At 47.8% G+C, this 23,470-nt stretch overlaps 1 protein-coding gene across 1 annotated transcript; it reads left to right on the top strand.

The window, feature by feature from the left end:
- Positions 1–725: 725 nt before the first annotated feature.
- On the top strand, positions 726–23,445 carry MSH5 (mutS homolog 5). Its single transcript, XM_074398238.1, is given in 25 exon segments — positions 726–884; positions 1,402–1,525; positions 3,431–3,511; positions 3,663–3,725; positions 4,797–4,918; positions 5,051–5,060; positions 5,063–5,210; positions 5,468–5,503; positions 6,172–6,254; positions 8,701–8,746; positions 13,584–13,722; positions 13,850–13,912; positions 18,543–18,671; positions 19,271–19,343; positions 19,490–19,599; positions 19,818–19,898; positions 20,144–20,231; positions 20,507–20,693; positions 20,808–20,934; positions 21,391–21,540; positions 22,020–22,094; positions 22,305–22,448; positions 22,652–22,789; positions 22,951–23,024; positions 23,256–23,445. Coding segments are annotated over 25 exon segments (2,550 nt in total). The 5' UTR covers positions 726–737; the 3' UTR covers positions 23,368–23,445.
- The last annotated feature ends 25 nt before the right edge of the window (positions 23,446–23,470 follow it).

Below are 23,470 nucleotides of genomic sequence, written 5' to 3'. Positions count from 1 at the left end.
GGGACTGCAGCCCCTCATCCGACCTTCTCGCGGGCTTCCCATTCTGCCAATCAAAGTCCAGAAACCCTGAGGGCTATAGGCGCGGCTGCTAAGCAACGGCAGAGGGCGGGAAGTTTGAACGTTCTAGACCCGCCCCGAATGCAAATAGGCCAATCAGCGTCCAGACTCTTCAGCAACGGCCCTCCTCCTCACTCTGTCGGATCTCTAGGCTGGATCCCGGCCTCTACAATCAATAGCGGCTAGGACGGCGGGGCGTGTGCGCGCGCACCACGCTCACGCACCGGCGCGTCCCTCCCGCAGACTCTAGGCGGTTGGTCAGTGGGGCGTTCTCTGGCGTGTCGCGACCTAGGTGACCGAAAAGGCGGGAAAACGCTGCAATGGAGGCAGCGTGGGGGAGGAGGAAGATAAGAGCGTGAGGCTGTGGTCCCGGCGCGTGGCTAGCAGAGGCAGAGATATAAGACGTGCACGACTCGCTCCATAGGACCCTCAGACCTCTGCCGAAGCACAACCTCCGCGTGACAGAAATGAGGATGGGGCGCGCGGAGTTTCCCACAATCAGTGCTTTAGTTAAATACCCGACAATCCAGCCCCTCAGCATGTACCCATACCCGCGTCCACAGCGCTCCACGCCCCTCAGCCCTGCCGCGGAAGTACTCAGTTCATTACCTTCCCCGGCCTCCGTGGAGCGTCGCTTCTGACTTGCCCTCGCTTTTCGCATCCGCAGAGGCTCCAGGCTCATGGCCTCCTTAGGAGCGACCCCAAGCAGGACGCCGCAGGGATCGGGACCTAGAGAGGCCCCCGCCCGCTTCCCCAGCCCGGCCGCAGTGCCGGCCCCCAGGGAGGCCGAGGAAGAGGGAGGCGAGGAGGAGGAGGAGCCGGCCGAGGTCTCTGAGGGGAACCTGGATGGAGCGTGGATGGAAAGTTAAAAGAGGGTTGGGGGCCGTGGGCGGTGGCTCCGATTCCACAGCACTTGGGGAGGCCGTGGCGGGCGCAGCATCTGAGCTCAGGGGTTCCCGACCAGCCTGGTTACAACACGGTGAAACCCCGTCTCCACTAAAAACACAAAAAAATCAGCCGGGTGTGTGGCGCGTGCCTGTAGTTCCAGCTAGGGGAAGGTGGAAGCAGGAGGATCACTCTAACCTGGGAGGCGAAGGTTGCAGTGGGCGGAGACTGCGCCGTCGTACCCCAGCCTGGACGACAGAGCAAGACTCCATCGCAAAAAAAAAAAAGAGGGTTGGAAACAACTGGGCAAGTCTCTTACCTCCTGAGTGGCTTTTTCACAGTCACTAAATGATGCCTATCTCAGAGATAAGATTAAATTATTTAATTACATAAGGCATGGCAAACCTTAACGCTCATGAGTGGTTCAAACAGTGGCTTCCTTTCTTCCTTGCTGGACAGATCCATCTGTGTGTGCTGTGGAATTCAGGATACTTGGGCATTGCCTACTATGACACTAGTGACTCCACTATCCACTTCATGCCAGATGCCCCAGACCACGAGAGCCTCAAGCTTCTCCAGAGAGGTGGGGACAGAACCATGAATTCCTCTGCTCTTTGGGATTAGAAATGTGTGACACACACACACACACACACACGAAACACAAAAAATATGTGTATACATATATATGTGTGTGTGTGTGCATGTGTGTGTGTGTGTTGTTGTTGTTGTTTTCCAAGACAGAGTCTTGCTCTGTTGCCCAGGCTGGAGTGCAGTGGCACCATCTTGGCTCACTGCAACCTCTGCCTCCTGGGTTCAAGCAATTCTCCTGCCTCAACCTCCCCAGTAGCTGGGATTACAGGCAGACACTACCACACCCAGCTAATTTTTTTGGTTTTTTGTAGAGATGGTGTTTCACCATGTTGGCCAGGGTGATCTTGAACTCCTGACCTTGTGATTTGACCCACCTCGCCACCCAAAGTGCTGGGATTATAGGTGTGAGCCATCACACCCAGCCATGTTTTACTTATATTAGCTCACCTCACTGTCTAGTGTATTTTGTATTGCTGTAAAGGAATACCTGAGTCTGGGTAATTTAAAAAAAGAAACCCCTTTTTTTTTTTGAGTTGGAGTCTCACTCTTGTCCAGGCTGGAGTACAGTGGCACAATCTCAGTTCACTGAAACCTCCACCTCCCAGGTTCAAACGATTCTCCTGCCTCAGCCTCCTGAGTAGCTAGGATTACAGGCATGCACCACCTTGCCTGGCTAATTTTGTATTTTTAGTAGAGACAGGGTTTCTCCATGTTGGTCAGGCTGGTCTCGAACACCTGACCTCAGGTGATCCACCCGCCTCGGCCTCCCAAAGTGCTGGGATTATAGGCATGAACCACCATGCCCAGCCAAAAAAAAAAAAATTATTTGGCTTATGATTCTGGATGGTCAGAAAGCTTGAAATTGGGCATCTTCATTTGATGAGGGCCTTAGGCTGCTTCAACTCATGAAAGAAGGGAAGGCAGGGTGTATAGAGGTCCTATGTCAGAGAGAAAGCAAGGGGGAGGGAGATGCCAGGCTCTTTTTGACAGTCAGCTCTCTCAGGAACTAATAGAGTGCGAACCACTCACAAAATACCCACCAACACACTCCAGGAAGGGGATTAATCTGTTCATGAGAAATCTACTCCCATCACCCCAACACCACCTTCAAGGCCCTACCTCCCAACACTATCACACTGGGGATTAAATTTCAATATGAGATTTGGTGGGGACAAATCATATCCAAACTATAGCACTGACTCAATATATAGTTGCCTCACAGAAGCTCCATCTGTTGTTTTTAGGAATTCATGTCATTATTTAACAAATATTTGTGAGGTTTTGTTTTGTTTTGTTTTGTTTTGTTTTGTTTTGTTTGAGACAGTGTCTCACTCTGTTGATCAGGCTGGAGTGCAGTGGTACAATCTCTGCCTCCTAGGTTCAAGTGATTCTTCTGCCTCAGCCTCCTGACTAGCAGGGATTACAGGCATGTGCTGCCACACCTGGCTAATTTTTATATTTTTAGTAGAGATGGTGTTTCACCACATTGACCAGGCTTGTCTTGAGCTCCTGGCCTCCAGTGATTTGCCTGTCTTGGCCTCCCAGTGTTGGGATTACAGGCATGAGCCACTGCGCCCGGCCAGAAGTATTTGTGAGGTATTCACAATGTTTAAGGTGCTGCAGATATAGTCCTGGGTAAATCAGTCATGTTTGTTCTCCAGGGGTTTACAGTCTAGCGACAATATCCAGAGCACCCTTCTTCCGTCCCATCATCCCATCACTCTTACTAATTTTCTAAATCTCATTCCTAACTTCTACCTATGTTCCCAATATGCAGAGCACTCCCTACTCCTAGGGAGGAAATGTTTTTGAGTATAGGAGTAGGAAAAGGAGGGCTATGGGTTTTCTCTTAGTCAAAGACAGATCCTTTAACTCATTTGGTCTCTATTCTTCCAAGTTCTGGACGAGATCAATCCCCAATCTGTTGTTACGAGTGCCAAGCAGGATGAGACTATGACTCGGTTTCTGGGAAAGCTTGGTAAGGACTTGGCAAAGGAGAGAGGGAAAATGGGGAAGGACTCATGTATGGAATGTTCCAGGGGCCTAGAACTGTGTGAGAGAGAGTGTCAGACAAAGGTAGAAGGACTGAGATGTACACAATGATAGCCTTTTCTTTGCTTCTCCCACAGCCTCCCAGGAGCACAGAGAGCCCAAGAGACCTGAAATCATATTTTTGCCAAGTGTGGATTTTGGTATTTCCTTCCTTTTGCTTTGCCCAACTCCCTGTTCCCGTGTTCCATCCTTTCCCCCAAACTCTACCTTCATCATCATAGCCCTCCCCTCTGCCCTATCTCACTGTAAACCTTTGTGCTCCTCATGCCCTGTGACCGGTCCCCGCAAGATCTCTCCTGCTCCCTACCCTTTAATAATCTGCAGCTTATTGTGAAGCCTCTGCTTAAGACACGTCTAGGGATGAGGGCCTCCCCTGAGTAGTGGTGACACTTTTTGGACAGATTTTATTGTTGGAATTTTCCCCATTAAGTTAAAGCCTTTTTAATCACAAAACCAAAAGGCACTGCCTCAGTGACCCTTATGATCCATAAGGCACTGCCATAAGCTTCCTAGGTTTACAACAAGAACAGGGAGTGTACTATCCTAAATAGATATTAAGGCATTAGTGCTATTAGTTCCTCTATTAATACCATCTTTTTGGCCAAAATCCCCAATTCGAGACAGATATCTTACTTTCCTCAGCCATTTATTTTTCTCAGGTTGTGCTTTCAGCCAAGTATCTTTATATTACATGTAGAATAAGAAGAGAAGCTGGGTACCATGGCACGTGCCTGTAGTCCCAGCTACTTGGGAGGCTGAGGCTGGAGGATCTCTTAAGTCCAGGAGTTCTGGGTTGTAGTGTGCTGTGCCAATTGGGTATCCACACTAAGTTCAGCATCCTTATGGTAACCTCCCGGGAGTCGGGGACCACCAGGTTGCCTAAGGAGGGGTGAACCGGCCCAGGTTGGAAACGGAGCAAGTCAAAACTCCCATGCCGATCAGTAGTGAGATAGCATCTGTGAATAGCCACTGCACTCCAGCCTGGGCAACATAGCGAGACCCCGTCTCCATTTAAAAAAAAAAAAAAGAAGACTAAGAAGAGAATTAGACTAAGAGTCTGAAAATTTGGTTCTTGCTTTAGCTTTCCATTAACTGCTCATGTGAACGTGGGCAAGTCAAATCATCTCTCTGGCTTCTATTGTTTCGTTCTTAAAATGGGGTGAAAAAATTGAGCTACAAGACCTTTCCCTTTGCTTGCCTCCCTCAAATAGGTCTGGAGATAAGCAAACAACGCCTCCTTTCTGGAAACTATTCCTTCATCCCAGACTCCATGACTGCCACTGAGAAAATTCTCTTCCTCTCCTCCGTTATTCCTTTTGACTGCCTCCTCACAGTGAGATTGGTGCTGGGGAATAAGGGCTGGGAGGCGGCAGGTTGGAGACACAAGAATCCCAGTGCTAGGGCTGAGTTCTGGGAGGTACTGGCCTACCCCTAGAAAAGAATAGTTTTCCCTCGTGCTCTGCAGCCCCCAGGAGATTAAGATTTACCCTCACTCCATTGCTTATCCTCTTCCAGGTTCGAGCACTTGGAGGGCTGCTGAAGTTCCTGGGTCGAAGAAGAATCGGGGTTGAACTGGAAGACTATAACGTCGGCATCCCCATCCTGGGCTTTAAGAAATTTGTGTTGTAGGTGATTCACCCCAACCCCAACCAAAGTAATGTGGGATTGGGAGGCCTGAAAAGTAAAGTGGGAGTCGGGTGTGGATGTGGCTGTGACCTAGTGGGTAAAGTGCTCTAGGACACCCAGGAGAACCTAAGGAGGTGTGTAACTTTGGGAATAAGACTGGGCACTATTCAGAGAGGGGGACAAAGGAGGTAGATTTTGGGAATGAACTCAGACCCCTCATACTCCAGCCACCTTCCTGCTTGTTTTCTGTCCTCAGGACTCATCTGGTGAACATAGATCAAGACACTTACAGGTAAAGAGGTGGAGGCATGCTGCTGTCTCTGGGGAGGGAGAAGGATTAAGTTTAATGCCCCAATAATCCTAATGAGGCTCTAGTTTCCCTAATCCTGGGGCTATTAAGATCTCTCTCCTTGAAGGAAAGGGAAGGGGGGCTTTGAGGGGAAGAGAGGAAGAAAAGCAGAAAGCATAAAGGTATTAGCCTTATTTTCTATAAGGAGAAACTGAGGCAAAGAAAAGTAAGGGACAAACCTTACATCAAGATGTGATCTTGGTCGGACGCGGTGGCTCATACCTGTAATCCCAGCACTTTGGGAGACTGAGATGGGTGGATTACCTGAGGTTAGGAGTTTGAGACCAGCCTGACCAATATGGTGAAACCCCATCTGTGCTAAAAATACAAACATTAGTGGGTATGTTGGTTTGTGCCTGTAATCCCAGCTACTCAGGAGGCTGAGGCAGGAGGATAGCTTGAACCCAGGAAGTGGAGATTGCAGTGAGCTGAGATTGCATCACAGCACTCCAGCCTGAGGATATCCCCTGTTCCCATTCCATTTTCTCAGTCCTCAATCCTCATTCCCTTCAAAATCCAAGTTACCCCAAACCCTTCCATTTCTCAGCCCTCAATTCTCATTCCCTTCAAACATCTAAGTTACCCCAAACTCCTCCATTTTTCCTTGACAGTGTTCTGCAGATCTTTAAGAGCGAGTCTCACCCCTCAGTATACAAAGTGGCCAGTGGACTGAAGGAGGGGCTCAGCCTCTTTGGTAGGTGTGCCCCACCCCTTACATTACAGAGACCTACCAGAAAAGCAATTGGCTCCAAAGATGTGTCCCAGCCTCTCTTCCCACTTCACTCTCATTGTCAGATGTTTCTTCCACAATAATCCAACTTTCTTATCCTCTTTGTACTCATCCTGAGCTTCAGCGTCTCCCCATACTTTGTGGCTGTACAATGTTGTTGCATGTGAGTCATTACTTTACGAATTCTGTGTTCCTTCCCTGGGTTTATATGAATGGACTGCTACCTGTGAGGGACTTTGGGAGGCCTTGTGTATATAGGAGAGTTTTGTAACTGTATAACTGCCTATTTGATTCGTATAGAGTATCAGTTGTCTCTGGCTTTAGGATATATTAGGGACATCTCCCCAAATATTCATATGGTTTCATATCTCAGTAGGTTGTGTCCAGTTTTTGACATATGTGTGTTGGGCTCTTACATTTTTTTTTTTTTTTTTGGAGACGGAGTTTCGCTCTTGTTACCCAGGCTGGAGTGCAATGGCGCGATCTCGGCTCACCGCAACCTCCGCCTCCTGGGTTCAGGCAATTCTCCTGCCTCAGCCTCCTGAGTAGCTGGGATTACAGGCACGAGCCACCATGCCCAGCTAATTTTTTGTATTTTTGGTAGAGACGAGGTTTCACCATATTGACCAGGATGGTCTCAATCTCTCGACCTCGTGATCCACCCGCCTCGGCCTCCCAAAGTGCTGGGATTACAGGCTTGAGCCACCGCGCCCGGCTGATTTTTGTATTTTTAGTAGACGGGGTTTCACTGTGCTGACCAGGATGGTCTCGATCTCTTGACCTCGTGATCCACCCTCCTCGGCCTCCCAAAGTGCTGGGATTACAGGCGTGAGCCACCGTGCCCGGCACATTTTTTTTTTTTTTTTTTTTTTTTTTTTTTTTTTTTTTTGAGATGGAGTTTCGCTCTTGTTACCCAGGCTGGAGTGCAATGGCGCCATCTCGGCTCACCGCAACCTCCACCTCCTGGGTTCAGGCAATTCTCCTGCCGCAGCCTCCTGAGTAGCTGGGATTACAGGCAGGCGCCACCATGCCCAGCTAATTTTTTGTATTTTTAGTAGAGACGGGGTTTCACCATGTTGACCAGGATGGTCTCGATCTCTCGACCTCGTGATCCACCCACCTTGGCCTCCCAAAGTGCTGGGATTACAGGCTTGAGCCACCGCGCCCGGCCATTTTTTTTTTTTTTTTAAGATGGAATCTTGCTCTGTCACCCAGGCTGGAGTGCAGTGACCCAATTTTGGCTCACTGCAACCTCTGCCTCTTGGGTTCAAGTGATTCTCCTGCTTCACGATACCTCAGCCTCCCAATAAATGGAAATACAGGCCTGCACCACCATGCCCAGCTAATTCTTTTTGTATATTTAGTAGAGATGGTGTTTCACCATGTTGTCCAGGCTGGTCTCAAACTCCTGAGTTCAAGTGATCCACCTGCCTTGGCCTCCCAAAGTGCTATAGGTGTGAGCCACCATTCCTGGCCAGCTCTTGAGTTTTTTAAAATTTTATTTATTTTATTTTATTTATTTATTTAGAGATGAAGTCTCACTCTGTTGCCTAGGCTGGAGTGTGCAGTTATGTAATCTCGGCTCACTGCCACCTCCTTCTCATGGGTTCAAGTGATTCTCCTGCCTCAGCCTCCTGAGCAGCTGAGATTACAGGTGTGTGCCACCATGCCCGGCTAATTTTTGTATTTTTAGTAGAGACAAAAATAGGGTTTTCACCATGTTGGCCAGGCTGGTCTCAAATTCCTGACCTTGTGATCTGCCTGCCTCGGCCTCCCAAAGTGCTGAGATTACAGGCATGCGTCACCGCGCCCGGCTTTTATTTTTGTTTTTGAGACAGTGTTGCTCTTGTTGCCCAGGCTGGAGTGCAATGGCGCAATCTCAGTTCACTGCAACCTCTGACTCCTGGGTTCAAGCGATTCTCCTGCCTCAGCCCCGCAAGTAGCTGGGATTACAGGCATGCACTACCATGCCCAGCTAATTTTGTATTTTTAGTAGAGATTGGGTTTCTCCATGTTGGTCAGGCTGGTCTTGAACTCCTGACCTCAAGTGATCTGCCCACCTTGGCCTCTCAAAGTGCTGGGATTACAGGCATGAGCCACCGAGCCCAGCTGCTCTTGAGTTTTGGGGTTTTTTCTGATGCAGGGGTAGGAGGGCCCTTGAGTTTTAGCTATACTTGCTTTGTGTATTTTTCTGGCTGAGTGTCCCTGTGAGTGTCCATCCCTTTCCCCATCTCCATGTACAGTAATCCCAACTCATATTTGTGGCGAGGCACCAGACTTGTGCCCTCCCAGGCCAGCCTCCTCAACAAACAACACCTCTGACCTGGATGCCTCAGCTTAGACACATGTATATATTCCATTCCCTGCCCCTGCCTTGTAACAAGCTCACTCCCTGACTTATCCCTCACAGGAATCCTCAACAGATGCCGCTGTAAGTGGGGAGAGAAGCTGCTCAGGTGAGTTAGTATCCCATACATAATATAGACTAATGCATGAATTCCATGTGCACACTACATACTAAAGCCTGCTAATGGCAGTATATGGATTCTCACACATCACCCCACCTAGTAGTAATAAAACAACTGCCCTTTACTGAGCACGAGCACTGGCTAGATGCATTTCATCCTTATAACAGCCATATGTGGTAGCTGGTATTCATGTTATTTTTTGTTGTCAACACAGATTCACATATACCCATTGATGATATATAGACTTGCACACATACAGGCAGCAGAAAAAAAAACACAAAAAATATAAGGTCAGGCAGGATAGCTCCACCTGTAATCCCAGCACTCTGGGAGGCCAAGGCGGGTGAATCACTTGAGGTCAAGGACCAGCCTCGCCATCATGGTAAAACCCTGTTTCTACTAAAATACAAAAATTAGCTCGGTGTGGTGGTAGGTGCCTATAATCCCAGCTACTAGGGAAACTAATGCAGGAGAATCGCTTGAACCCAGGAGGTGGAGGTTGCAGTGAGCTGAGATTGTACGACTGCACTACGGCCTGGGCAGCAGAGTGAGACTCTGTCTCAAAAAAAAAAAAAAAAGCTATCGTAACACATGGCTATGTTAGCATGGTTATCTTTAGTTATAGAAAACACACTTCAAATTTCTGCGATGACTTCTAGTTTTGAACTCCATATGTGAATGTTAATTGCATATCACCACCTGCAGTTTTCACAGGCAGCTCAAACTCAGAGCATCCAAACTGATGCCCACCAGATCTGTTCCTCTTCCTGCATTCCCTTTGCTGGTTAATGGCATTGCTGGCAGTACACCTCAAGCCATGAACCTTGGATTGATGCTTCTCCCTCATTTCTTATATTCAATTATTCACTAAGGCCTATTGATTCTATCCTGAAATGTCTCCCCCAGCTATCTCTGTCTCTTTGCACTGCTCTAATTGTGGTCATCATCATTTTTAACCTGGAGCATTGCCTTTGCCTTAAAATTAGTGTCTCTGCCCCTAATCTCTTCTTTTTCCAATCCACCCTTCATTCTAAAATACCTATCATTCTGCCAGTTCATGTGAGTTAGGAAGAAAAAACAAAAATCCTGTCATTCCAAAACAGAGATCTAAGTATGTCACTCCATCGGGCGCGGTGGCTCAAGCCTGTAATCCCAGCACTTTGGGAGGCCGAGATGGGTGGATCATGCGGTCAAGAGATCGAGACCATCCTGGTCAACATGGTGAAACCCCGTCTTTACTAAAAATACAAAACATTAGCTGGGCATGGTGGCACGTGCCTGTAATCCCAGCTACTCAGGAGATGAGGCAGGAGAATTGCCTGAACCCAGGAGGCGGAGGTTGCGGTGAGCCGAGATCGCACCATTGCACTCCAGCCTGGGTAACAAGAGTGACACTCCTTCTCAAAAACAAAACAAAACAACAACAACAACAAAATAATAAACTAAGTATGTCACTCCACATTTCTGGGGGGACAGGGTGTCTTTTTGAGATGGAATCTTATTGTTGTCCAGGCTGGAGTACAGTGGTGAAATCTGGGCTCACTGCAACCTCTGCCTCCTGGGTTCAAGCCATTCTCCTGCCTCAGCCTCCCGAGTAGTTGGATTACAGGTGCCCACCACCATGCCCAGCTAATTTTTGTATTTTTAGTAGATACAGGGTTTGCCATGTTGGTCAAGCTGGTCTTGAACTCCTGACCTCTGGCAGTCTGCCTGCCTTGGCCTCCCAAAGTGCTGGGATTACAGGTGTGAGCCCCAGCACCTGGCTGTTACTCCACTTTTCAAATAGCATAAGTAGAAAGAAAATAACATAAACCTCAGGAAGTTTTTCCATTACCTTCAGGATGTAGACATTAGCATCTTTAGCAGTATATGGTGTTCAGAGTCGTCACATTTACTCCAATTTTAATTCTAGGTTCACCTTCCCAAGCTCCTTCTAAGTCCTTTCCTACTGGATCTAACTTATATTCTAGTCATTTAGGGCCAGTTGCCCTTGTGGAAACATGTAATGCCTGTGTTTATCCTGTTCCTTCTGGAAAGTCTTTTCCTTGTTCTCTACCTATCAAAATTTTACATCCAGGCCAGGTGTGGTGGCTCACGCCTATAGTCCGAGCATTTTGGGAGGCTGAGGCCGGCGGATCATTTGAGGTCAGAAGATCGAGACAAGCCTGGCCAACATGGTGAAACTTTGTCTCTACTGAAAATACAAAAATTAGCTGAGTGTTATGGCACTTGCTTCTAGTCTCAGCTACTTAGGAGGCTGAGTTAGGAGAATCACTTGAACCCAGGAGGTGGAGATTGCAGTGAACCCTGATTGCCCCCCTGCACTCTAGCCTGGGCAACAGAGTGAGACTCTGTTTAAAGACAAAAAACTTGCATCCTCTTCAAGGTGCAACCCAACTGTTACCCTCTAGCTTTTACAGGTGCCTGTAAGGAGTTGATGTGCATCTTCCTTGTGCTCACAATGGTGCTTGTTTATGTTTTTCTAGTTGCACCGTCACATCAGGTTAGAATTAGCAGTCAGTGAATCTTCTTGCCTCCATAGCTATGAACTCTGTCTAGTGACCATTCCTGTTACCTCAGTGTCTGACACATGGTCTTGTATATAGTAGCACTCAATGTGTGAACACAATACACAAATGCAAACACACTGGTAACATCAACTCTGAATACTCAGAGTGGAAACCTTTGCTCGCCTCAGGTGCACAATTCTTTCTCTACCTCATCTTCCCCTGCAATGTGTATCGTTTAGGGGTTAATTTAGGATAATCTCTGAGGTCATCTCTAGGTAATCAGCAGGGTAATCAGGTAATCAGCATCTCCAAGTAATCGGCAGGGTGATTTAATTACCCACACATTCTCCAGGGCTTCAGGTGCAGATCTCTAATCTCAACCACAGATGGGAGGGAGAGAATTCTCAGTGGAGAAGAGCACTGGATTTAAGGTGGGGGAGGAGTGCATATTCCCTAGATGGAATCAGGCAGGGCATGAGATCATATAACTTGAAGAATCATCATATAATCTAATGAACTAAGAACATATTACACATTTATTAATATTTCTGTATATAAATTTAATTTATTAGGAAATACCTCTAACGCACAAAAAGATATAAATAATAATAATATAGGGCCAGATGTGGTGGCTCACACGTGTAATCCCAGCACTTTGAGAGGCTAAGCCAGGAGGATTGCTTGAGGCCAGGAGTTCAAAAACTGAAAGGTAGACAGGGCACAAAGAATGTGACTGAATGTCACAATATGCTCTAAAGAGCCCTGTCCTAGCAGTCCAGAGACCTGATTTTGAGACTCAGCTGTTCTCATTAGCAGTATGACTTTGAGCAAGTTGTTTATTAAGGGCCTCATTTTTGCAGTTGTAAAATTAGGAAGTTTGGCTTAACTAAAGTCTCTCCCAGTACTAGCAGGACATGAGTCAGAGATATCTAAGTGTTTAGTGCAGCTCATGTGCTTTCTTTTTTTTTTTTTTCAGACAGAGTTTCGCTCTTGTTACCCAGGCTGGAGTGCAATGGTGCCATCTCAGCTCACCGCAACCTCCGCCTCCTGGGTTCAGGCAATTCTCCTGCCTCAGCCTCCTGAGTAGCTGGGATTACAGGCACGTGCCACCATGCCCAGCTAATTTTTTGTATTTTTAGTAGAGACGGGGTTTCACCATGTTGACCAGGATGGTCTCGATCTCTTGACCTCGTGATCCACCCGCCTCGGCCTCCCAAAGTGTTGGGATTACAGGCGTGAGCCACCGCGCCCAGCAGCTCATGTGCTTTCTAAGGTGGAGATGGGTATTTACAGACTGACTTACACTGCCCTGGAGGGAGCCCTCAATGACCAAGGAGCAGAGGTACCTGAAACTCACCCTTGAAGCCATCTGGATGCTCCGCTTCATTCTAATCTGGAGTGTTTGAACCCAAAGTAACTGGCCATAGACTACAATGTAAGAAGCAAATCTTCAGGCCGGGCGCGGTGGCTCAAGCCTGTAATCCCAGCACTTTGGGAGGCCGAGGCGGGTGGATCACGAGGTCAAGAGATCGAGACCATCCTGGTCAACATGGTGAAACCCCGTCTCTACTAAAAATACAAAAAATTAGCTGGGCATGGTGGCGCCTGCCTGTAATCCCAGCTACTCAGGAGGCTGAGGCAGGAGAATTGCCTGAACCCAGGAGGCGGAGGTTGCGGTGAGCCGAGATCACGCCATTGCACTCCAGCCTGGGTAACAAGAGCGAAACTCCGTCTCAAAAAAAAAAAAAAAAAAGAGAGAGAGAGAGAAAAAAAGACATTATTGTTGAAGCCCCTTTAATATCCTTCCCCAAACCTTTTTTCTCTGCAGAGTTGACCATTATTATGAATTAAAGGCTTATTATTCCTAATGAGACAGGTTATGTTTTCACAGGAAGAATACGAAAAGATGAATGTCTGTTGCTGTTACCCAGAGACACTTTCACAGCTAAATACAGACATACAAACTCATACTGACTCACCGTCTCTTAGCTGCAGAACGAGCTGCAGTGTTGGCACACAAATACCTCAACACACTGCTTTCCTAAAATATTGACAAGCTTCATTCCATATCCACATGGAATGACACACGGTCTTATCCGCTGAAACTGTGATATGTAGACACAATTATGGTCACATCTAGTAATTTTCAGTAGATACATGTAAACACACCTGCATGGGTAGGACACTGCACTTGCACATTGTGGATACATATTGCCACAATCCCCAGGACTGCAACACACTTTTTGGCAAATTTAGATCAAGATGATGAGAACAGGTGTAATTTCTAGTACCCCCACCCTAACCTTCACTTCCAGGCTGTGGTTCACACGTCCAACTCATGACCTGGGGGAACTCAATTCTCGTCTGGACGTCATTCAGTTTTTCCTGCTGCCCCAGAATCTGGACATGGCTCAGATGCTGCATCGACTCCTGGGTCACATCAAGAACGTTCCTGTGAGCCCAAGGTGGAGGGCAGGGAGGTGGGGAAGGAGATTGAAGGCTGAAACTGGGTGTTGGGCTTCATGAGGGTCATTAGAGTGAGTGTAGGGGAAACAGTGGCTGTAACCTTGTCTGACTGTAGCTGATTCTGAAACGCATGAAGTTGTCTCACACCAAGGTCAGCGACTGGCAGGTTCTCTACAAGGTAAGGCCTTCCTTCTTGAATCCCAGAAGTCCAGGTAAAGCCCCTCAGCCTGTGTTTCAGATTGTACCCTAGACACGCTGTCCAATTTTATTCTAACCTTTTTTTTTTTTTTTTTGAGACAGAGTCTTTCTCTGTCACCCAGACTGGAGTATACTGGTGTGATCTTGGCTCACTGCAACCTCTGTCTCCTGGGTTCAAGCAGTGCTCCTACCTCAGCCTCCTAATTAGCTGAGATTACAGGCCTGCGCCACCTCACTGGGCTAATTTTGTATTTTTAGTAGAGATAGAGTTTCTCCATATTGATCAGGCTAATCTCGAACCCCCTCTCTCAGGTGATCCGCCTGCCTTGGCCTCCCAAAGTGCTGGGATTACAGGCTTGAGCCACCAAAGTCTCACTCAGTTGCCCAGGCTGGAGGGCAGTGGCGCGACCTTGGCTCACCATAACCTCCACTTCTGGGGTTCAAGCAATTCTCCTTCTTCAGCCTCCTGAGTAGCTGGGACTACAGGTGCGCACTACTACGCCCAGCTAATTTTTATATCTTTAGTAGAGACGGGAGTTTCACCATGTTGCCCAGGATGGTCTTGATCTTTTGACCTCATGATTGCCCACATCAGCTTCCCAAAGTACTGGGATTACAGGTGTGAGCCACGGCACTAGGCCTTTCATAGAGATGGGGGTCACTATGTTGCCCAGGCTGGTTCACTCACTCTGTCGCCAGGCTGGAGTTGGAGTACAGTAGCGTTATCTCTGCTTACTGCAACCTCCACCTTCTGAGTTCAACTGATTCTCCTGCCTCAGCCTCCCAAGTAGCTGGGACTACAAGTGCCTGCCACCACGCCTGGCCAATTTTTGTATTTTTAGTAGAGACAGGGTTTCGCCATATTGTCCAGGCTGGTCTCGAACTCCTGACCTTGTAATCTGCCTGCCTCGGCCTCCCAAAATGCTGGGATTACAGGCGTCATCCACTGTGCCCAGCCTTCATTTTATTTTATTTTTATTTTGAGTATTTCCTTTTTTAGTTTTTTACTCCAGACTCATCTTGTCTTTTCCTTGCACCAGCCCTGGAATCAGTTTCTCCAAGGAGCCTTGTTACTTTTTGGAGAATGGCATTAAAACCATGATCTGGGCCAAGTGTGGTGGCTCATGCCTGTAATCCCAGCACTTCGGGAGGCTGATGTGGGAGGATTGCTTGAGCCCAGGAGTTAGAAACCTGCCTCAATAACATAGCGAAACTCCTTCTCTACAAAAAATACAAAGGTTTTACTGGGAGTGGTGGCTCACGCCTGTTATCCCAGCACTTTTGGAGGCCGAGATGGGCAGATCATGAAGTTAGGAGATCAAGACCATCCTGGCTAACGTGGTGAAACCCTGTCTCTACTAAAAATACGGAAAATTAGCTGGACATGGTGGTACGTACTTGTAGCCCCAGCTATTTGGGAGTCAGAGGCAGGAGAATCGCTTGAACCCAGGAGGTAGAGGTCGCAGTGAGCCAAGATTGTGCCACTGCACTCCAGCTTGGCAACGGAGTGAGACTCAATCTCAAAATAATAATAACAATCACCAAAGTTAGCTGGCAGTGGTGATGCATGCTTGTAGTCCCAGCTACTCGGGAGACTGAGACAGTAGGACTACCTGGGAGGCAGAGGTTGCTGTGAGCTGAGACAGTGCCACTGCACTCCTGACTGGGTGACAGAGTGAGACTCTGTCAAAAAAATCAAGTATCTGACACTTCTTTTAGGCCCTCTTCACAGACAGAACTAGGAAATATGTGTATGTATACCCATGCATACATATCTGTATTCCTGTACCTGTCTATATAACCCATGAGGTCATCGTGACACCTCTGATTCCAGTCAAATGCCACAGAGTTTACTCTAGGTTTCTTCCTTTCTTCATTTGTAACTTCTTTCTATGACAGTGAGAAACCTGGTTTCATTATCTGCAGTATGTATACCTGACACATAAAGCAATTTTTTTTTTAAATGGAGTCTCTGTTGCCCAGGCTGGAGTGCAGTGGTACAATCTCGGCTCATTGTAACCTCCGCTTCTCGGGTTCAAGCGGTTCTCCTGCTTCAGCCTTCCAAGTAGCTGGGATGACAGGCATATGCCACTATACCTGGCTAATTTTTGTATTTTTAGTAGAGACAGGGTTTCACCATGTTGGACAGACTGGTCTTGAACTCCTGACCTTAAGTGATCTACCCGCCTCAGCCTCCCAAAGTACTGGGATTACAGGCATAAGCTATCATGCCTGGCCAGTGATTTCCATTTTTAAAAATATGAGCAGATACATACAACTATTTGTATCTCCCCTTATCACTTGTTAAAATTTATGCTCTGCTTCAGCCACAGCAGGCTTTGCATTAATTACTCTGCTTAGAATACCCACTGTGTCCCTACTCAGAATGGTACAGTGGTTAAAAGCCAGACACCTGGGCCAGGTGCGGTGGCTCAAGCCTGTAATCCCAGCACTTTGGGAGGCCGAGACGGGTGGATCACGAGGTCAAGAGATTGAGACCATCTTGGTCAACAAGGTGAAACCCCGTCTCTACTAAAAATACAAAAAATTAGCTGGGCGTGGTGGTAATCCCAGCTACTCAGGAGGCTGAGGCAGGAGAATTGCCTGAACCCAGGAGGCAGAGGTTGCAGTGAGCCAAGATTGCACCATTGCACTCCAGCCTGGGTAACGAGAGTGAAACTCCATCTCAAAAAAAAAAAAAAAAAAAAAAAAAAAAAAAAAAAAAAGCCAGACACCTGAGTTCAAATCCCAGCTCTTCTATTTACTCACCGTGAGACCTGAGAAAATTACATCATCTCTTTGGGCTTCAGATTGCTCCTCTGTAAAATGGAGGTAATGCTAGTACTTACCTCATAGGAGCATTTTGAGGAGTGAATGAAATTAACATATGTAAATTGTTAGAACATTGCCTGGCATGTTGCAAACAGTCAGTATATATTAGCTCTTGGCCAGGCGCGGTGGCTCGCGTCTGTAATCCCAGCACTTTGGGAGACCAAGGTGGGTGGATCACGAGGTCAAGAGATTGAGACTATCCTGGCCAACATGGTGAAACCCCGTCTCTACTAAAAATACAAATATTAGCTGGGCATGGTGGCGCATGCCTGTAGTACTAAGTACTCAGGAGGCTGAGGCAGGAGAATAGCTTGAACCCAAAAGGCAGAGGTTGTAGTGACATGGCACCATTGCACTCCAGCCTGGGAGTGCAAAAAAAATTAGCTCTTATTCCTACCTCTGTTTATTAGCCTATGCTCTCACTCATACACAATACCTGCCTGCCTGCCTTTTGAATAGCCTTAAGATCCACCTTATTTCCTTTTCTCTGCAAAGACATCTCAAACTATCTTTCTCCATTTTAGTCTTACTCTCTGAACTTCCTTGGTAATTTTTGTTAGTTCTGGCCGGGCGCGGTGGCTCATGCCTGTAATCCCAGCACTTTGGGAGGCTAAGGCAGGCGGATCACTTGAGGTAGGGAGTTTGAGACCAGCCTGACCAACATGGAGTAACCCCTGTCTCTACAAAAAATACAAAAAATTAGCTGGGTGTGTTGGCACATGCCTGTAATCCCAGCTACTTGGGAGGCTGAGGTAGGAGAATCACTGGAACCCAGGAGGCAGAGGTTGCAGTGAGCCGAGGTTGCGCCATTGCACTCCAGCCTGGGCAACAAGAGCAAAACTCCATCTAAAATAAATAATAAACAAATAAATATATGCATGCATATATATGTATATACCTATATACATATCCATATATATGTGTATATATATACATATATATACACATATATGTGCATATATAGGTATATATATCCATATATATGTGTATATATATAGGTATATATATATACCTATATATACACATATATATGTGTATATATATAGGTATATACATATATGTATATATGTATATATATACACATATATATGGATATGTATATGTGTGTATATATGTATATATATACACACATATACATATATATAAATGTATATATGTATATATATACACATATATATGTGTATATATATATGTATGTATGTATTTAGTTCTGTAACCTGGTCCATCTATTTTATTTTTTAATTTATTATTAATTATTTTACTTATTTTGAGATGGACTTAACACTCTTGCTGCCCAGGCTGGAGTGCAATGGCACAATCTTGACTCACTGCAACATCCGCCTCCTGGGTTTGAGTGATTCTCCTGCCTCAGTCTCCTGAGTAGCTGGGATTACAGGCATAAGCCACCATGCCCGGCTGATTTTGTGTTTGTAGTAGAGATGGGGTTTTGCCACATTGGCCAGGCAGGTCTCAAACTCCTGACCTCAGGTGATCCTCCCACCTTGGCCTCCCAAAGTGTTGGGATTACAGGTGTGAGCCACCGTGCCCAGCCAGGACCATATCTTAATTGTCTTTGTAGCTGCAGGGTTTAATACAGTGCCTGGCATCGAATTTTACAGATGCCATTTTCTGTCTCACTGTTTCTTTTTGCCTTTGAGATCTTCCCTCTTTATTACTGTGATCTTCTCTGCTGGTCTTTGTTCTTCGGAGTTTGTCCCTATCCCCACCTCAGCCAGAGCTGCATATGGGCTGTCCTCCTTGTTGTGTTTCTCTCACAGACTGTGTACAGTGCCCTGGGCCTGAGGGATGCCTGCCGCTCCCTGCCGAAGTCCATCCAGCTCTTTCGGGACATTGCCCACGAGTTCTCTGATGACCTGCACCATATTGCCAGCCTCATTGGGAAAGTAGTGAGTGGAAGGAAAGAGCGAGTGCACCCAGGGAGGTCAGGGGGAGAGAGGAGAGGGACTGGAGTCCAGGGAATGCAGCATGCGAGATGGGGAAGCATGAGAGTTATTGAGGTCAGTTGGGTAGTTAAAGAATGGGATGGTAAGGGCCGGGCACGGTGGCTCAAGCCTGTAATCCCAGCACTTTGGGAGGCCGAGGCGGGTGGATCACGAGGTCGAGAGATCGAGACCATCCTGGTCAATATGGTGAAACCCCGTCTCTACTAAAAATACAAAAAATTAGCTGGGCATGGTGGCTCCTGCCTGTAATCCCAGCTACTCAGGAGGCTGAGGCAGGAGAATTGCCTGAACCCAGGAGGCGGAGGTTGCGGTGAGCCGAGATCGCGCCATTGCACTCCAGCCTGGGTCACAAGAGTGAGACTCCATCTCAAAAAAAAAAAAAAGAATGGGATGGTGAGAGGAGGTGGCAGAAATTCAGGGAAGTATCTGGAGGGTGAGAGTTAAAGCAGGACTGTAGGGAGAATTAGGGCCCAAGGAGAGCTGAGGAACAGGACAGAAAGAGGGTACCAGGTGCTAAGAAGCAGTACCTCTTATCTCCTCAGGTAGACTTTGAGGGCAGTCTTGCTGAAAATCGCTTCACAGTCCTCCCCAACATAGATCCGGAAATTGATGAGAGTGAGTGTTGGGTGCGGATGGGCCTGTGAGCCCTGTGCAGGGACAGACTACCATCCTTGGCAGGTGGTCACCACAGCTGGGGAATCTTCATAGCAACCAGGGCAGGAGCCTCACTTTTGATAACCACATGTCTTCCACCCTCGTAGAAAAGCGAAGATTGATGGGACTTCCCAATTTCCTCACCGAGGTTGCCCGCAAGGAGCTGGAGAATCTGGACTCCCGTATTCCGTCATGCAGTGTCATCTATATCCCTCTGGTGAGGGTAGGAGAGTGGGTGTAGCCTTCAGAGGTCTTTTCGGGGAGATAGGCTTATGATAGAAACACTGGTAGATAAGAAAACTTATGGGGCAGCCTGAAGAACATGAACACCTTTTTGTGGGGATACAGGGATCTCTTAAGCTTCCTCTAGGGAGAGGAGGTATCCAGTAATTCTCCAAGCAGGAGAGTAAAGTATCTCCTCTTTACTCTCCCCAGATCGGCTTCCTTCTTTGTATTCCTCGCCTGTCTTCCATGGTAGAGGCCAGTGACTTTGAGATTGACGGACTGGACTTCATGGTAAGACCCTCAACCTCTGTAGGTGAGCGATGAGGAAAATGAGTCAGCCGCTGAGGGAGGGCCTTACCCATAGCAGCACTGCCCAGTATGGGATCTCTCCTCTGTAGTTTTACTCTGAGCTTTACCGGCACTGAGGCAAAGGAAAGAGAAGTCAGGCTTAGGGGCTGGAGGTGAGGTTGGAAAGGTGAGGAAGAAGAGGAGGACCAAGAGATGGAAAGCCCACAGTTTTGAACCCCTGTACCCAGTTTCTCTCAGAGGAGAAGCTTCACTATCGTAGTGCCCGAACCAAGGAGCTGGATGCATTGCTGGGGGACCTGCACTGCGAGATCCGGGGTGAGGAGGAGCCAGAGGTTATGTGCATTGTAAGATGTTTTTAAAAAAGCAGCAGCCAGGGGCAGGAGGAGAGTGGGCAACTTGGGAATGTTTCCAACAGGCCCCTTCTCTTCCTACTCTGTCTCTCTCACTCTGACTCTGTATCTTTTCCTCTGAATGTCTTGAGGTCTCAGATTTTATCTGCACACCTGTTTCCAGATCCCTCTAGGGGCCTCTGCCTCTCCTTCACTTTGCCCTGGAGCTGACCTCCAGCTCCCTCCCTCACCCTCTCTCAGACCAGGAGACACTGCTGATGTACCAGTTGCAGTGCCAGGTGCTGGCACGAGCAGCTGTCTTAACCCGAGTATTAGACCTTGCCTCCCGTCTGGATGTCCTGCTGGCTCTTGCCAGTGCTGCCCGGGACTATGGCTACTCAAGGCCCCGTTACTCCCAAGTCCCTGGGGTACGAATCCAGAATGGCAGGTAAGAATAGAGGTGGGTGGAGGAATAAACTTGAGGGGCAAAAAGGCTCCATCTTCTGGGGATTCATCCATTTTGATCCACAAGCTATGCGAGGTGCCTCTCCACCCACTGCAGACATCCTCTGATGGAACTCTGTGCCCGAACCTTTGTGCCCAACTCCACAGAATGTGGTGGGGACAAAGGAAGGGTCAAAGTCATCACCGGACCCAACTCATCAGGGAAGAGCATATACCTCAAACAGGTGAGGAGAAGCCCTACAGCCTGGGCCTCTGGCATCTTCTGCATCTACTCCACCCTTACTTGCCACCCAACCCAGGCTCCTGCAGCTCTTTTTCCCTGTTTTCTGACCCCACCCCTCATGAAGGGACCATGTGCTTCCATCTCACATGTTCTCATTCTCTATTAGAGAGCCATGCTCTAATGGAACTTTCCATGGCTCAAATTCCTCCACCCGCCTCTGAGTAGGTACACACCACTCCCAAGTATGTCTCTGCCTATGCCCCATGCCTCTTTACTGATCCTAAATTAGCCAACGGGGCTATGATCAGGATTGGGGAAGGAGAGAGAGTCAGTGTATTCTTTACCTTTTTCTCCTGTTTCACTCTATTTCTCTTTGATCTGTCATTCATGCCTTGAGCCTCTCTTTCACCTCAGCCCACAGCACCAGGCCCCAGGCCCTGTTTCCTTCCCTATTCAGATAGGCTTGATCGTATTCATGGCCCTGGTAGGCAGCTTTGTGCCAGCAGAGGAGGCCGAAATTGGGGCAGTAGATGCCATCTTCACGCGAATTCATAGCTGTGAATCCATCTCCCTTGGCCTCTCCACCTTCATGATCGACCTCAACCAGGTCAAAAGGAGCAAAGGGAGGTGGGATTGAGGGAGTGGGTAATGGGGAAGGAACCCCTGAAAATGCTCAAAACAGGAAAGCATGCCCTCTGCTGCATGCCCTCTATACTAAAAGTGGGAAGCACTAGGGTCAGAGACAGAAAGAATCAATACTACAAATACTTTGTATTTTTATTTTTATTTCTTTTTTTATTTTAAAGATTAGAGATGGGGTTTCACCATGTTGGCCAGGCTGGTCTTGAACTCCTGACCTCAGGTGATCCACCCACCTCAGCCTCCCAACACAAACACTTCTTGAATGCTTGCTCCGTGTGAGTCACTGTTGGCAAAGAGAGGATGAACAAAGCATGCACCTCACCATTCTAGAACTTGCAGTGCAGTGGGGGTGTCGCATATACAGCTTTATTCACGGGTCAAGTGTGGTCAGTGCATTACAGGCCTCCAATACTAACTTTCCCTTGTCCACCTTACGCCCAGCAGGTGGCGAAAGCAGTGAACAATGCCACTGCACAGTCGCTGGTCCTCATTGATGAATTTGGAAAGGGAACCAACACGGTGAGGGGAGAAACTGATATGGGGAGAAACTAAGGAGGGGGAAACAGAGGAGGATGAAGGAGCATGAGAGTGAGGCTGGACCCCTGGAATAGAATAGGGCTGTGTGGGCAGAAAAGAAACAGAACCTAAGATAGGGAAAGGCCAGTGCAAGTGCAGAGGGACACATGGGATCCCCATGGCTCTGAACCCTAATCTCTGCCTTCTCTGCAGGTGGATGGGCTTGCACTTCTGGCCGCTGTGCTCCGACACTGGCTGGCACTTGGACGCACATGCCCCCACATCTTTGTGGCCACCAACTTTCTGAGCCTTGTTCAGCTACAGCTGCTGCCACAAGGGCCCCTGGTGCAGTATTTGGTGAGGAGACCAATCTAGCCCCTCGGGGGCCCCTAGGATCTGCATTTCCCAGCAGTGGAGATTGGCTCCTCTATCAGAACAAGGGCTCCCTCAGTACAGAGGCCACATCCCTTCCCTTTTCTCCCTCCCCACAAGGATTGGCCAAAGGTTTTAGGACAGGAAGGAGGTGACTGACAATACACTGTCTTTTATTCTCTTTTAAGACCATGGAGACCTGTGAGGATGGCAACGACCTTGTCTTCTTCTATCAGGTTTGCGAAGGTGTGGCGAAGGCAAGCCATGCCTCCCACACAGCTATCCAGGCTGGGCTTCCCAACAGACTCGTGGCTCGTGGCAAGGAGGTGATGAGATCCAAATGCACAACCACCTCCCCCTCAGAGCTCCCTTCCATTCCTACTCCTATTGGGGCCTGGGTTTAGGTCCACAGAATTTCTGACCCTTATTTCCCCTTCTCTTCCTCAATTTCCCTCAGCCCTCCAACCTTCTTGCTTGTTGTTCCTAGGTCTCAGACTTGATACGAAGTGGAAAACCCATCAAGCCTGTCAAGGATTTGCTAAAAAAGAACCAAATGGAAAAGTGAGTGCATGGCCCCAGTGTCTTCACTCTCTGCATCTTCTCCTATGGCTCTTCTCCCCTTTTCAGGGACTCATCTTTCCTCCAGCACTTTGCCCTTCAGAAATCCATCATTTCTTTCTGAAATCCCTAAATCTTCAAGATCCCAGGTTTTCTGTGTCACAGCCTCTCCCCTCTGCCCAGGAACTTGGTTGTCCATTCTCCCATAAATCTCACTATTTTCTCTTTCTGCAGTTGCCAGACATTAGTGGATAAGTTTATGAAACTGGATTTGGAAGATCCTAACCTGGACTTGAATGTTTTCATGAGCCAGGAAGTGCTGCCTGCTGCCACCAGCATCCTCTGAGAGTCCTTCCTATGCCCTCCTCAGCCTCCTGAGACCCCAGTGGGCTGCCATGCCCTCTTTGTTTTCTTATCTCCTTCAGACCCAGAATTTTTAGTTTCTCTAG

Source organism: Saimiri boliviensis, chromosome 4 (genome assembly GCF_048565385.1).
Source record: "Saimiri boliviensis isolate mSaiBol1 chromosome 4, mSaiBol1.pri, whole genome shotgun sequence".
Classification (NCBI taxonomy): domain Eukaryota; kingdom Metazoa; phylum Chordata; class Mammalia; order Primates; family Cebidae; genus Saimiri; species Saimiri boliviensis.
Note: the sequence above shows the minus strand (reverse complement) of the source record. Positions and strands in the feature narration are given on the sequence as shown.